This window comes from Orycteropus afer, unplaced genomic scaffold, assembly GCF_000298275.1.
Source record: "Orycteropus afer afer isolate SDZICR_OR568_19922 unplaced genomic scaffold, OryAfe1.0 scaffold00310, whole genome shotgun sequence".
Classification (NCBI taxonomy): Eukaryota; Metazoa; Chordata; class Mammalia; order Tubulidentata; family Orycteropodidae; genus Orycteropus; species Orycteropus afer.
Window position 1 is genome coordinate 1812993 of NW_006921897.1, and position 13969 is coordinate 1826961.

The 13969-nt window shown below is 42.9% G+C and overlaps 1 protein-coding gene across 1 annotated transcript in view; it reads right to left on the reverse strand.

Annotated features, from left to right (window-relative positions):
* Window positions 1-6669: 6669 nt before the first annotated feature.
* F9 (coagulation factor IX) overlaps window positions 6670-13969 on the reverse strand; it is a 48870-nt gene continuing 41570 nt past the window's right edge. Inside the window, exons 7-8 of the mRNA XM_007951716.2 lie at window positions 7873-7987; window positions 6670-7217 (exon numbers count right to left, since the gene is read on the reverse strand). Of these exons, the coding sequence (XP_007949907.1) occupies window positions 6670-7217; window positions 7873-7987 (663 nt within the window). The remainder of the gene's footprint in view (window positions 7218-7872; window positions 7988-13969) is intronic.

The window sequence follows — 13969 nt, forward strand, 5'->3', positions numbered from 1 at the left end:
AAAAAAAAAAAAATCTGCCACTATTTCTAAAATACCTACTCTGTCTCCATTTGGCCTCTTCAAAATAAATAAATAAATAAGCATTTATTGTTGCTCGTGAGTCCATGGTTCAGCTCAACATCTCTTTCGGTCTGACCTGTGTTGCCCTGTGCGTTTGCCGTCAGTTGCATGTTGGCTCGGCTGCTCTGTTGATCTCAGTTGGCTTCTCATTTGGCCTCTTCTTAAACCTGGAAAGAGTTTATCCACTTCATGGTGGATTCAGGTAATGGTCCCACCCATTGCTGCTGTAGTTGTTAGGTGTCCTCAAGTTGGTTCCACCTTACAGTGACCCTGTGTATGAAAGAATGAAACACTGCCTGGTCCTATGCCATCCTCACAATTGTTGCTATGTCTGAGCCCATCATTGTAGCCACTGTGCCAATCCATCTCATTTAGAGTCTCCCTCTTTTTTGCTAACCCTCTACTTTACCAAGCATAATGTCCTTCTCTGGGGACTGGTCCATCCTGATAACATGTCCAAAGTCTCGCTGTCCTTGCTTCTGGGGATCATTCTGGCTGTACTTTTTCCAGCATAGAGTTCGTTCTTCTGGCAGTCCAGGGTACAATCAATATTCTTCCCTGACACCATAATTCAAAGGCATTCTTCTTTGGTCTTCCTTATTCATTGTCTAACTGTTGCAGGCATATGAGGAGACTGAAAAAACCATGCTAGAGCCAGGCACGCCTTAGTCTTCAAAGTGACATCTTAAAGAGGTCTTTTGCAATAGATTTGTCTAGTGCTATATGTCATTTGATTTCTCGACTGCTGCTTCCATGGGTGTTGATTGTAGGTCCAAGTAAAATGAAATCTTTGACAACTTCAATCTTTTCTTCATTTATCATGATGTTGCGTATTGATCCATTTGTGAGGATTTTTTTTTTTTAATGTTGAGATGCAATCCATACTGAAGGCTATAGCCTTTGATCTTCATCAGTAAATGCTTCAAATTTTCACTTTCAGCAAGCAGGGTTGTGTCACCTGCATATTGCAGGTTGCTAATGGTTCTTCCTCCAATCCTGATGCCACATTCTTCTTCTTATAGTCCAGTTTCTCAGACTGATTGCTCAGCATACAGATTAAATAAATATGGTGAGAGGATACAACTCTGAAACCCCCCTTTCCTGATTTTAAACCAAGCACTATCCCCTTGTTTTATTTGAACGACTGCCTATTGGTCTATGTACAGGTTCCTCATAAGCACAATTAAGTATTCATTCCACGTCAGCAAAGCTTTACTCCCAAAAGTCCTGAAAGCTTTACTCCATCCATGTCATTATGGTTGACTGTACTTGGAGGAGGCAGCTCTTCTCCAGTGCAGCGGCCTGTGGGCCAGTTCCACTCTGTCCTCTAGGGGCGCTGTGAGTAGGAATGGGCTCCACGGCAGTGGGTGTGGTTTGGGCTTTGCTTCTGTGAAAACTGACAGCCTTGGAAACCCTGTGGTGCAGTCCCACTCTGTCCTCTAGGGGCGCTGTGAGTCGCGATCAACTGGCCGGCAGTGGCTTTGCTTTTGGGTTCTCAGCCAAGCCTGGTGGCAGCTGTGCTGGTTCCCCTGCATCCGCAGGTGTGCTATATCGTTAGGATCTCAGCGGCAGTGGGCCTTTGGCACTTCCCTACAACCTTATAGGCAACCCCAGCTGCTAGAGTAGCCTGCTGGCCTCCGTGTGCTCCGGCTGTCTTCCCCAGCAGAGCTGAAATACTGTCGGAAGGAGTGTGTGCCGGGTGACCCTGATGAGAGCGCTCAAGAAATCAAATGTCACATCTGGGCCTGCTGTGAGCGAGGAGCTACAGCTGCCGGGTTTGTTTTCTGCCCCGCTGCCTTCCAGGTTACCTAGTGCCGTCCTTGATTGGTCATTGGTCACCTGTTTGTCAACCACAGGTCAGGATTCAGCCTGTAATGGTTGACAAACAGGTGACTCCGCCTCTGCCTCGGAAATCCAAGGAAGGGTCGCTGTGAGTCGGTCGGACAGCACATAACAACAAGAAGTCAGGATTCCTCTTCAGTTTCTTCTTTAGTTAAATGGGCAGAGTGGAATGGATGATATGTAAGGGCCCTTACAGCTTTGACATTTTTAGATTGAAGTAGAAGCTTTCAGTTTTTAGGAATTATGATGAAGCAATTTTGTGGACTAGTCTGTCATGGTTCAGGAGTGTGGGAGAAAAAATCCTTTCTTTTTTTCCCTTAGCAGAGAAAATGAGACAGTACTTTGTCCCTGTCACTATAAAACAACTAATGTTCAAAAGAACCAAAAAAAAAAAAAAAAGTCATACTTAAACAGCAAGTTAAAATGACTACACTGCATTAATACACTTTTCTTCACTCAGCAAGAGTTCTATTTTCATCTGTCACTTCCAATATTACAGCAGCCTATTTAGGCTAAGTAGCTACAGTGATTTGGAAAGCACTAATGACTCTTGTGTGGAGACTGCAAACGCCCTTGGCGGAATCCAGTGAGGGCCTGGCTCGGAAGGCGCTGGCACTTAGGTGGCCCTGAAGGCCCCACATATGCGGTGGTGGAAACATGGCACAGGTGGTTCCTGGTGAATTCAGTCATTCCAGGGCTCTTGGGCAAAGGGATTACTGTGGATTGGGGATCTGCAGGCCTACGAGCTCCACCTTCTGCCACAGGGAAGGCCAGTCCCAAAAGGTGCCAGACCAGCTCCCCTTCACTGCTTTTGTAAGGGGTGGTCTCCATGGCAACAAGGCCAAACCATCTCACTTTTACCATCTGCAGAAGACAGGGGCTCCAGATTTTAGTTATTCAAATGTGCAGTAACATGTTTCCACGCCTGCGTTAGCATCCTGCAACAACTCTAGTGTCTACTCTTTCTATTCCTCCTGTAGCCAACAGCAGCAGAACCGATTTCTTTGGTTGTTCATGAAACCTAAATTGTTGGCATTGTTATTTTTTAAGTAGGTCTCCTTTTAAGAGACTCAAAAATACATGGAATCAGATACAGCTAACATTTATCGAGCAACTATACAGCAGTCACTCCGCGGAAGGAAGACTGGGCAATCTTACTTCCGTAAAGATTTACTGCCTGAGAAACCCAAAGGGGGTTACTATGAGTCGGGAATTGAGTCAATGGCAGTGAGTTTGGCTTTTTGGGTTTGGTCGTGCAGTAAGCCAGTTATTGTTGATTTTGACTCACGGACACCCATGTGGGTCAGAGTAGAACTGTATTCCATACAGTTCTCAATGGTTGATTTTTCAGAAGACGATCACCAGGTCTTTCCTCAGAAGTGCCCCTGGGTGGACTTGAACCTTTCGGTTAGCAGCCTGTTGTGTTAACAATTTGCACCACCAGGGACTAGTTGTATAGTTTAGTAGGGTACTGACTAAGCAATTTCCATATGTTATTTTATTTCATTTGTTTATTTTAAACTTTTTATTGTGATTTTAGTGAAAGTTTACAGAACAGATCGGTTTTCCATTCAACAATTCATACACATTTTGTTTAGTGACATTGCTTGCAATCCCCACAATGTAACGACACTCTTCCCACTTCCTCCATGTTTACAATTTCCACTCATCCTTCTTTCCTATCCCTTCCTACCTTCTGAGATTTATCCCTGGCCAAATGCTGCCCTTTGGATCTTGTATGGTTGATTGTTCTAAGGAGTGTGATTCTCCTTGGTAAATGATCAGGTATGTCTAGGCAAAAGGGAATATACTTATGACCATATATAAGTTTGGCAGACGATATTTCTACATATGTATTTGTATGTGCTATAAGAATGTCCATATATATAATAGAGCTAATGTGGCAAAGTTATGATAACTTCTTAGCCACAACCAAACACCTTGAGGGAGTCACGGGGGCCGTGGGCTTGGGACCATGGTCATGGGAGACATCAAGCTCAACTGGCATAACATACTACACAAAAACATTGTTCTACATACTACCTTGGTCAATAGTGACTGGGGTCTTAAAAGTTTACAAGTGGCCATCTAAGATGTAATAGTTGGTCTTTTAGGAGCAAAGAAGAATGAAGAAAACCAAAGACACATGAAAACAATTAGTCCAATGGACTAGTGGACCATGCACACCTCAGCCTACATGACCCTGAGACCAGAAGTACTAGATGGTGCCCAGCTACCATTGTCAATCACTCAGAAAGGGATCAGTGTGGGAGATCCTGAACCGTGTGGGAGAAAAATGTGGAAGAAAACTCAAAATCATAAAAAATCTGGCTTATTGGTCTGATAGGGACTGGTGAAACCCCTGAGACTAATGACCCTTCGTCACCTTTTGGGCCTGGAATTAAAATTACTCCCGTGGCTTCCAGCCAAACAATAGACAGACATATAAGGTGAACATTTACACCAGGTAGGTACACTTCTTAGAACAATCAACTGTGGGGGATCAGAAGGGCAGTAGTTGTACAGGGAGATAGCTCAGAGGGCAGGAATACATGGGAAAGAAGGACATAGGGAAAAGGTAACCACAGGAAGGAAGTGGGAACAGAACTGTAACATTATGGGCATTGCGATCAATGTCACGAAACAAAATGTGTATGAACCGTTGTATAGAAAATGAATTTGCTCTGTAAACTTTAACACAATTCACAATTGAAAAAAAAAAAAAAAAAAAAAGGCCTGTAGGGCTGCTGTGAGTCAGAATCAACTTGAATGGCAGTGGGTTATTATTTTTTTTTTTTTTGGCATATAGTAATTGCTTCTTAAATATTCATTGAATAAAGAAATGAGAGAAAATAAAATCAAAGACTATCAAGGTTACAAGGGTCTTTGGAGAGCATCCAGTCAAACTCCCTCACTATACTAATGGAGAAATCAAAGCCCTAAATCAGGAGCTACTTATCCAATGTGATCTCTCAGCTAGTTAGACCCAATTATTTCCCAGAAGGATCCATACCACTGTCCTCTCCAGGACATGACACACACAGCCTCATATGAAACCCAGGTGATAGTAGAGCATCAAATCTCTACTCTGTTTTATGGCACGTGGACACTATCTTCTGAGTGCTCTGCTGAATGTCATACAGTATGTAGAGCACTTCTCTGTGGATGATTCAACAAGAAACACTCCTTTGATAAATTTTAAAATACATTTATTGACTGTTTATGTTTTAAAAGACTGAGTAACAAAGATATTATCCAAGAAATCAGCAAGAGTGAGGTCTGGTTGGGAGTAGGGTGGAGGCAGGGAAAGCAGTAGCTTAGTGGGGACAAAGTGGTCCAAAATATGATTTTTTTTCAGTAGCTCCAAGTGTAATCAAATAATGGTGACTGATTCACTTAAGCAAATTCAAGAAAGACTGGGGTGTGAACTGGAACACCAGTTTATTAAGTCACAAAGAGAAGTGTTGCTGTTGAACAAATTGAAGTGCACATACTGGTTGGTCAGCACATTCTCTCCCTCCAGAAAATTCAATATAGAAGGCCTAGTTGTAATCTAAAAGCTGTTTGGGAGCACGAAACCAGAAAAGAGGGAGTTAGTTGGCTGATCATAATGACTTATGCCACTGAGCTTAGTGGACCCTTCCTCACTTCAGGGATATACTTGTCAAGAAGACAGGATAATCATGTTCTCTGGGTAATTTCTTCACTGGCCCCAGACAGTGCTCTCAGCCAAGAGATCCACTGATCAATACTTCCATGAAGACTCTACTAATTCTAGTCTGCAACCTGGTCTCCTACTGTTAACATTAATTTTTTTTCAGACAGGGACAGTACAGCTGGGTATATTTCTTAGGTATGTTCATATTCCAGTCTTGCCTCCTTCATGGAACCATACCTGGTCAGACCTCTATACCCACACAATCACAAGGTATTAGGGAACTTTTCCAGATGGTTTATTGCTTCCATTATGCATGCATTTTAATAATGTAACTCTCTGAAAGGAACTTTCCCCTCAAGTGCTTGAGGCACCTTACTTTATCCCTGTATTCTAAACAGTAACTAAACTAAAGCAAGTCAGGGCTTTACAGACACATGTAACTGTGGACATCAGTACAATGGTGTGATGTGCCCCTTCCCTCCTTTAATGCCTGTGGCTGGAGAGAGGGACATAGAAACTGATTTGAGATATGGGAGTTAGAATAGATAAAGGATTCAGAAATGAAGTACTAATAAAGAAATAGAGTTTCTGATGAGTTTTAACCTGTCACCTCCTCCTGTGTTCAAGGCACAGGGTCTACCCATGATACCTACCACATTTCTTCCTTTATGAGTGTGGTGCTGGTCTTGTGATTGACTAAACAAGAAGCTTGGACATAAATTTTATAAATACAATGTTGTGGTGGGAGAGGCAAGAAAGATCTGCAACATGGAACCTTACTAAGGAGGGAGACTCAGGCTAGATGCCGTAGTGGAGAACCATAGTGCCAGATGGCAGGGTGGGGAACTTAATTTCACAACCTTGTGAAGGGCTAGACCTAAAGGAATGGTCATGATTTCCTACCACCATCTGTTTCCCTAGTGATCACATTTTCTAATCTACTTACTCTAGTGAAATATGTCTTCTAGACAGAATTCTCCCCTGTAAGGAAGAAAGCCTTCTTAGAATGAATGCATTTAAATCTAACAAGGGATGGGGAGATGATTAGTTAGTAAGGGACCCTGTCCATTTTCAATTCCAAATAAGAAGCCAACCTTGGAATTGAATGTTTAAGTGAGCTTTGTTTTTTCTTTAATCCAGTTGACATACCTGGATACCTTGGTATATATTCCATATTTGCCTTTCACTGCACACTCTTCACCCCAGCTAATAATTCCAGTTAAGAAACTGGTCCCTTCCACTTCAGTAACATGGGGCCCCCCACTGTCTCCTTGACACGAATCTTTACCTCCCTCATGGAAGCCAGCACAGAACATGTTATTGTAGATCGTGAACTTTGTGGACCGAAGACATGTGGCTCGGTCAACAAGTGGAACTTTGAGATACTGAAGAATTGTGGCTGATCTCCCTCTGTTGAAGACCTTCCCCCAGCCACTCACATAGCCAGATCCAAATCTGAGGAAGATGTTTGTGTATTCCTTATTGGCCACACAAATTGGTGTTACGTAGCTGTTCAGTGTTAAGGGTTTGTCGAGTTCCAGAAGGGCAATGTCATGGCTGTACTTGTTAACGGTTGCATTGTAGCTGTGGTGAGGAATAGCTCGAATCACATTTCGCGTTTGCTCAGTGGGCTCTTTCACTTCAACGTTGTGTTCACCTATTGAAAAGAAATTTCTTCTTCAATCACAGTCTTTTCCATAAAGCAGCCTACTTTTTAAGCATCCACTTGTTATCAGTGACTTAACTGGCTTCCACCTTATATTGTGATGATTTTGGTAACATGTAACAAGGGCCACTATACACATGTCAGACCAAGAAACTAGTCAGGACCAAATGGAGATGGTTCCATTTAGCCAGGCTGTTATACATCTTATATCGGGCATAGGTGATAATGAATCTAGTTGTCATGAATTCTCTTAGACTTTCCCAATTTCAAATATTCAGATCCCTGTTCTGAGCACATACAATAAATTCATTTGATCGTTCCTCCAAATGTTGGCTGAGGACATGCTACAGGCTCTCCCAGGCATCAGAGATACAAAGATCAGCGACATGTCACCTACTCAGCTTGGTGGGGAAATGGGCATATCAATATTGTACCCCACTGAGATGAGTGTTGATAAAGGCCCACAAAGAGAACTATGGGGGGCTTGGAGGATGGAGCAAATCAGGTTTTGAAAATATGGCCCCTCTACCGCTAGCCAGACTAATTCAGCAATGATCCTATTAGAGTCTAGTAACATATGATGTAGCAATCCCATAGGAGATCCAATGATGCTGCAGATTAGCGTTACTTTTTTCCCTTTGTTTACCTGCAACGACTGTAATTGCAACACCAGGTTTGATGCAGTGGGCTGCAGTTACAACCCATTTTTCATTAATGATGGAGCCCCCACAGAATGCATCAATTTCACCATTCAAAACGACCTGTGGAAACATAATGAATAACCTTTCTGTATAATATATTTGCTCTAGAACAAAATTAATACATACACTGACTAAAGGAGGGGGCAAAATGTTGGCTTCTAGGTGCTGGCAGGAATGGAGTGTTTTCTGGAAAGTGTCAGCTTTGCAAATGAATGGGTGTTTCTGGATCCCAGTCAAAAAAGCCATTTCTGTAACTGCCTTGAAGGGAACATGCTGGATCAGAGCCAGGGGAAGGTCTAGCTGAGGCAAATGGGAGGAACTGACTTCCTTTGGTGATTTGGGCCTTTGATTGCTTTTCTCTGATGGTATGACTAGTTTCATGGAGACAAAAAACAAACCAAAGTCATGGCCACTGAGTTGATTCCTACTCACATTGAACCCCATAGGCTTCTTCCCAAGGCTGTAAATCCTTACAGAAGCAGACTGCCTCATCTTTGTCTGGCAGAGCGGCTTGTGGATTCGAACCACCAACCTTTTGTTTAACAACCAAATGCCTCAACCACTGGCCCACCAGAGCTCCTTTCATGGGGGATATAGGTGGTACTTTATGAAACACAACGACGTGGCCTCTTGGGATCAAAAGTGATTATTGAATCTCCGGTCCCTGCACAAGGACATTGCCTTGTTACATATCACTTGAAAGCGAAAAGCCAAACAACCAACTCCCACCACTTGCCATAGAGTCGACCTCAACTCTGGCAATCTCACGTGTGGCAGAGCAGAACTATGCCTGCTAGGGTTTTTTTTTTCAGTGGCTGGTTTCTCGGAGGCACCTCTGGATGGATGGCAAACTCTGTAACCTTGTGGGTAGCAACTGAGTGTGCCAACCAGGGACGACATCTTTTTCTGGGAGGCCTCTTCAAGCCCTTTCCAAACTGGAATATTATAAAATGAGATGTAAGGCCTCCTTGAGGTCTGTGCTTACAGCTATCCAGGCAGTGAGAATGCCAGGACTCATGCACTCCTTCCACTCTCCTCTAAAAGTCTCTGTTAGTTGTGCTTCATTCTTGGGCCAAGTGGACAAAGGCATTTGGGTTCTGCCTTGAGCCTGGGTGTTATAGGTAAGAAGTCAGCCCATTCTTTCTTCTGTACACTCATTTACATGAAGTCAGTGGACAATGACTGTTTTCACAGTCTCAGTGGCTAGATCCCCTGAAGAGTTTCACTTCCAGTGTGGGCAAGAACCTTGATCCACCTCTTTGGGAAGAAAGCTGACAAGTGTGAACACTAGAGGGCACACTCAACATTTGGTAAACCCTTTGCCAGTGTTGACTTGCTCTTTGGGAACTGATGCCTTGGGCATGAAACCAGCAAGGAGAAAGGGGTCTTTGATCCCTTGAAGTGTGGGTCAGAAAAGTCTTTGGAGCATGCTCTTTGAAGGCTCCTCTTGCCCTGAATTTAATTGACTGGATACCTACTGCGTGCTAGACACTGACAGACACCCTCACCTCCTACCTGGAGACTATTGGGCTGACTCACTTCAAGCCTCTGACTCCCTCTCACTCTACCTGTTGCTTCGTATTTTGTTCAGTCTTAAAAATATATGCAAACTTGTAGAATAAGATAATAAATACCTGTGTATCCAACCACCCAGAATCAACAATCTTCCTAAATGTTTTAAAATTTGTTGAGTGTTGTGAATATTTAGTATATATAGTAAATAATTATTTGATATTCACACCTTATAAAGTGGTATGAATATGTCCATTTTATACATTAGTGAACTGATGTTTAGAAAGGCACAATAACTCCCCTAAGGTTAGGTAGTGGTGAAGCTAGGATGTGAACCCAAGTCTGCCTGATGCCAGAAACCATTCTCCTAACCACCTAGGATTTTTCCAAGTGTGATCTGTGCACCAATGGGAATAGAATCATTAAAATGGTTTCCTTCCTTTCAGTCTTTCGCTCAACTTATCATGCGTTTTTTATTTGCTATTTTATGTTGCACTCTTGGTATGGGGATATTTGCTGAGAGAGTGCAGACTCCCACAGGCGCCCAGGGGCTGCACCCTAGGATTTTGCCTGCATGCACACATACATATCAACTGCCAGGTTCCCTCCTGCCAGCCACTGGCATGAGACACTCTGCTCAAGCAGGGGAGGGTCAGTCAATCTTCTCCTCCCACTGGTTCAATGCAGCAACCTATGGGCCAGGATCTGCTCATTATCTTAATTGAGGATGATGGAGAGACTCACCTCACCCCACCCCAGTGCTTTGGCACACTCACCATCCTAAAATGCCATGTGGCCATGCCTCATCCCAAGATGCTTTGTGGAGTGTGCACCCAACCTTAACCCTCCCTGTGCCTGTGATGGTGGATAGGTGGAGGTGAGGAGGGGGAGTGTGGGTGGGGTCTAGAGCACCAGAGTGGCAGGTGGTAGTGGTTGCTGGCCAGACATGGGGAAGGAAAGGCAGGGTAGGGCCGAAGCACCAGGCGAGAGGGGAGTGGAAGGTGGACAAACCATCCCAGGGAGCTGGTGAGAGGTGGAACTGCATATGATGGGAGAGTCAAAGCCCTCAGTTCATTCTCAATTGTGCCATTAAATTTCACTTACAAAATCCAAAATCCAATGTAAAATCACCAAGAATTATAAGATACATAGGAAGGCACATGTGAGCATATAGGTGTGCATGTAGAGGAGTATATGCGGGCATATGTACATACATGTTTATATATGCTGCATGTGTATCCATATATATAATAAACCACATAGGTTTGATGGCTTGGGGCCATAGTTTCATGGGATAACTCAGTCAATTGGCATAACATAGTTCATAAAAACAATATTCTACATTCTAGTTTAATGAGTAGTGTCTGGAGTTTTAAAAGCTTGGAAGCGACTATCTAAAATACAACTATTGGTCTCAACTTGCCTAGAATGGAAATGTATGAAGCAAACCAAAGACTCAAAGAAGAAAGTAGTCCACAGACCTACCAGCCCACATGAACCACAACCTCATCTAACCTGAAACCAGAAGAACTAGATGGTGCCTGGCTCCCACTACCGACTGTTTTGACACAGTAACACAATAGAAAGCCCTGGATAGAAAGGAAGAAAAATGTAGATCAAACTCAAATTTCCTAAAAAAAGGCCAGACTTATTGCACTGACAGAGACTAGAGGAAGCCCCGAGACTATTGCCCTAAGATACCTTTTGAACTTGGAACTAAAGCCACACCCAGTGGTCATCTTTCATCCAAATAAAAGAAGCAATATCACCCGTGAGGAATGTACTCCCTTAAATGATCAACTACATGAGACCAAACTGTTAACATTTACCCTAAAAGAAAGATTAGAAGAAGGAGGGGCAGGGAAGCTACAGTAATGGAAACAGAACCAAAAGAATGGAAATGATGAGAGTGTTCACACATTGTGATAAATGTAAGCAACATTATGGAACAAGTTGTGTAGAAATTGTTAAATGGGAACCTAATTTGCTATGTAAAGTTTCACCTAAAACCCAATTTTATATATATATATATATATATATATATATATATATAAAAGAATTACCAGATGGCAACCACAGAGCACTGGATCTCAAACCAATGCTTCTGAGCATAAGCCCACAAGGCCAGCCCTGAACCCAGGTGATTTTCATCACCAAGCAAATTTGGGCAGCACTTCTATATACTAGATGGAGCTCTGGTGGCACAGTGATTAAAGCATTTGGCTGCTAACCAAAAGGATGATGGTTTGAACCGACCAGCCGCTCTGTGGGACAAAGATAAGGCAGCCTGCTTCTATAAAGATTGACAGCTTTGGAAACTCTAAGGGGCAGTTCTGCTCTGTCCTATAGAGTCGCTACAAGTCAGAATGAATTAGATGGCAATGGGTTTGGTTTGGTTTGGGTTTTATACTAGTCCTGATGGTTATAACTGAACACATCTGTTCAAGCAACTGGAACAACACTATCATGGTGCTGTTTTCCTGGCCACTGTGGAGTGGGGATTTGGACATCGCTCAGCTTACTAGGTTAGCTAGCACAGACTGAATGATATCCACAGCCCCTGGGCACAGAGACCATGATAGAGCTAGCTGACGCCTGCCAAAGACCTCCCCCCTGGGGCTTCTTCTGCTTTCTGCTGGATGACTGAGAAATACGGTTGTATTCCATTAACCCTGAATAGCACTCTTGGCCAATTCCTGCTTAGTATTATAAATTTTAGCAAACATGTTTGCCAAGAAAAAGCCCTAAAATATATTTGCATTTAAAAATATTACAAATTACTTGGTTTTGGAATGTTTGCTTGGCTACCTCAGGATCACAGTTATGTAAATATTAGCTGTTGGGGGGATTCGCTATCTGCTGGGCCAAGGACAAGTTCTTGCAAGGCATCACTCTGGTGAATGATGGGAAAATGGGAAAGCATATGTCCTGAGCAAGGCATTTGAGTTCTGCTCTATCTGGCATTTTCACATTTGTCATTTCCCAGCAGAGCCTGTTTCCTCTCTCTTTTACACACACACATATATACACATCAAACACATTCAATGTACCTATGAAACATACATCCAAAATCTGTTTTTGATGCTCTTCATTGAAAAAATCTGACCCAGAGCAATAGCTGTTGCCCTCTTGTTCTCTTCTTAACTTTTTAAGTTGAACTTGGCCTTTCCCTGGGCTTTCTTGGGGGAAAAACCCCTGTTCTCTGCACCCACCCCCAGCTTTACAGTAACACTTTCTCTGTTTGCATATTCTCTCTTTCTGTACAAAGCAGACCCATTTTGGCAGGACAGTATGTATGCAGCTTGTTATGTTCACAGGTGTGATTCAGCCATTCCTTGGGCCAGGGTCATTTTGGGGGTATACTGGGGAACTGCTCATTTTTGGCTTTTTAAATAATTAACTAGTCATTGAAGCGCATTTTGTCAAGGAACCTGAGAACATAAAGAAACATAGCCTAAATATCCTCTCCAAACTAGCTGAGTGGTGCAAATTGGCATTACACAGGCCATGCTTTTATTTCTCTTAACTGGTACTTCATTATCTGAGCTAGAAATAATAGAGGGTTCTCTGTTCCAGGTGAACATATGCCTATTGGCCTAAGACCTTCATGTAACATTCCCCCTTGCCCCCCACCCCCAGAAAAAAAGAAAGAAAGAGAAACTTCTGATTCATACATATGGTAACTTTGCATGCTGTCTGCCACTGGTGTGAGTCCTAATTGAATAGAAAGGACTGGATTTGTGTAGTTAGTTACAGTATACCAGGCAGTAGTTCCGGCAGATACCTTTAAATATAGCTTCAGGCCAAAGCTGAAGGAGGCTGAAACTGGAGAAAACCCGAAGACTTTTAAAGACAGTTTAGGTGAAGCACAGAATAAGGCCTAGACAGACTGCTTCTCTAGACATTTTCGTGGGTTAAAATGATCAAATATTGGCAATTGTATATAACTTAAAAAAAAGCTAAAGAAAGCTTAACCATTTGGCTCTAGTGTATTTTTCCCCCAATCTAGGAGAATAATTTTCATATTCTTCAATGTAGAATAAAAGTGGTTGACACAGAAGTGAGGTTCATGATAAGACAGAAAACAAAAAGACCAGGTACTTCACACACAGGGCCAGACGGATCCTAATCCAAAGCAGTAAATTAATGAAAGCTCTTAGTTTGTGCATGCTCAGAACTGTCAGCTGGCAGGGCCAGGGGTACCGAATCAGAAAATTTCCTCAACTCATACACTTCTCAGCTGTTGATAGAGGCGCTCCTGTGGTACAGGTGTTGTAATTTCCCCTTCTCTGTAACATTCAAAAATCTCTTTCTCCCCTTATGTTGTTGTTGGTTGCCATGCAGTGGATTCCGACTCATGGTGACCTCCTGTGTTCATAGTGTTTTCAGGATTGTAACCTTTCAGAAGTGAGGCCTGTCCTCTAAGGTGCCTCTGGGTGGGTGCTAGCTGCCAAACTTTTCAGCTGTTAGTCGAGTACTTAAACCGTGTGTGCCACCCAAATAATAAATAAATTAAAAAAAAAAAAAACA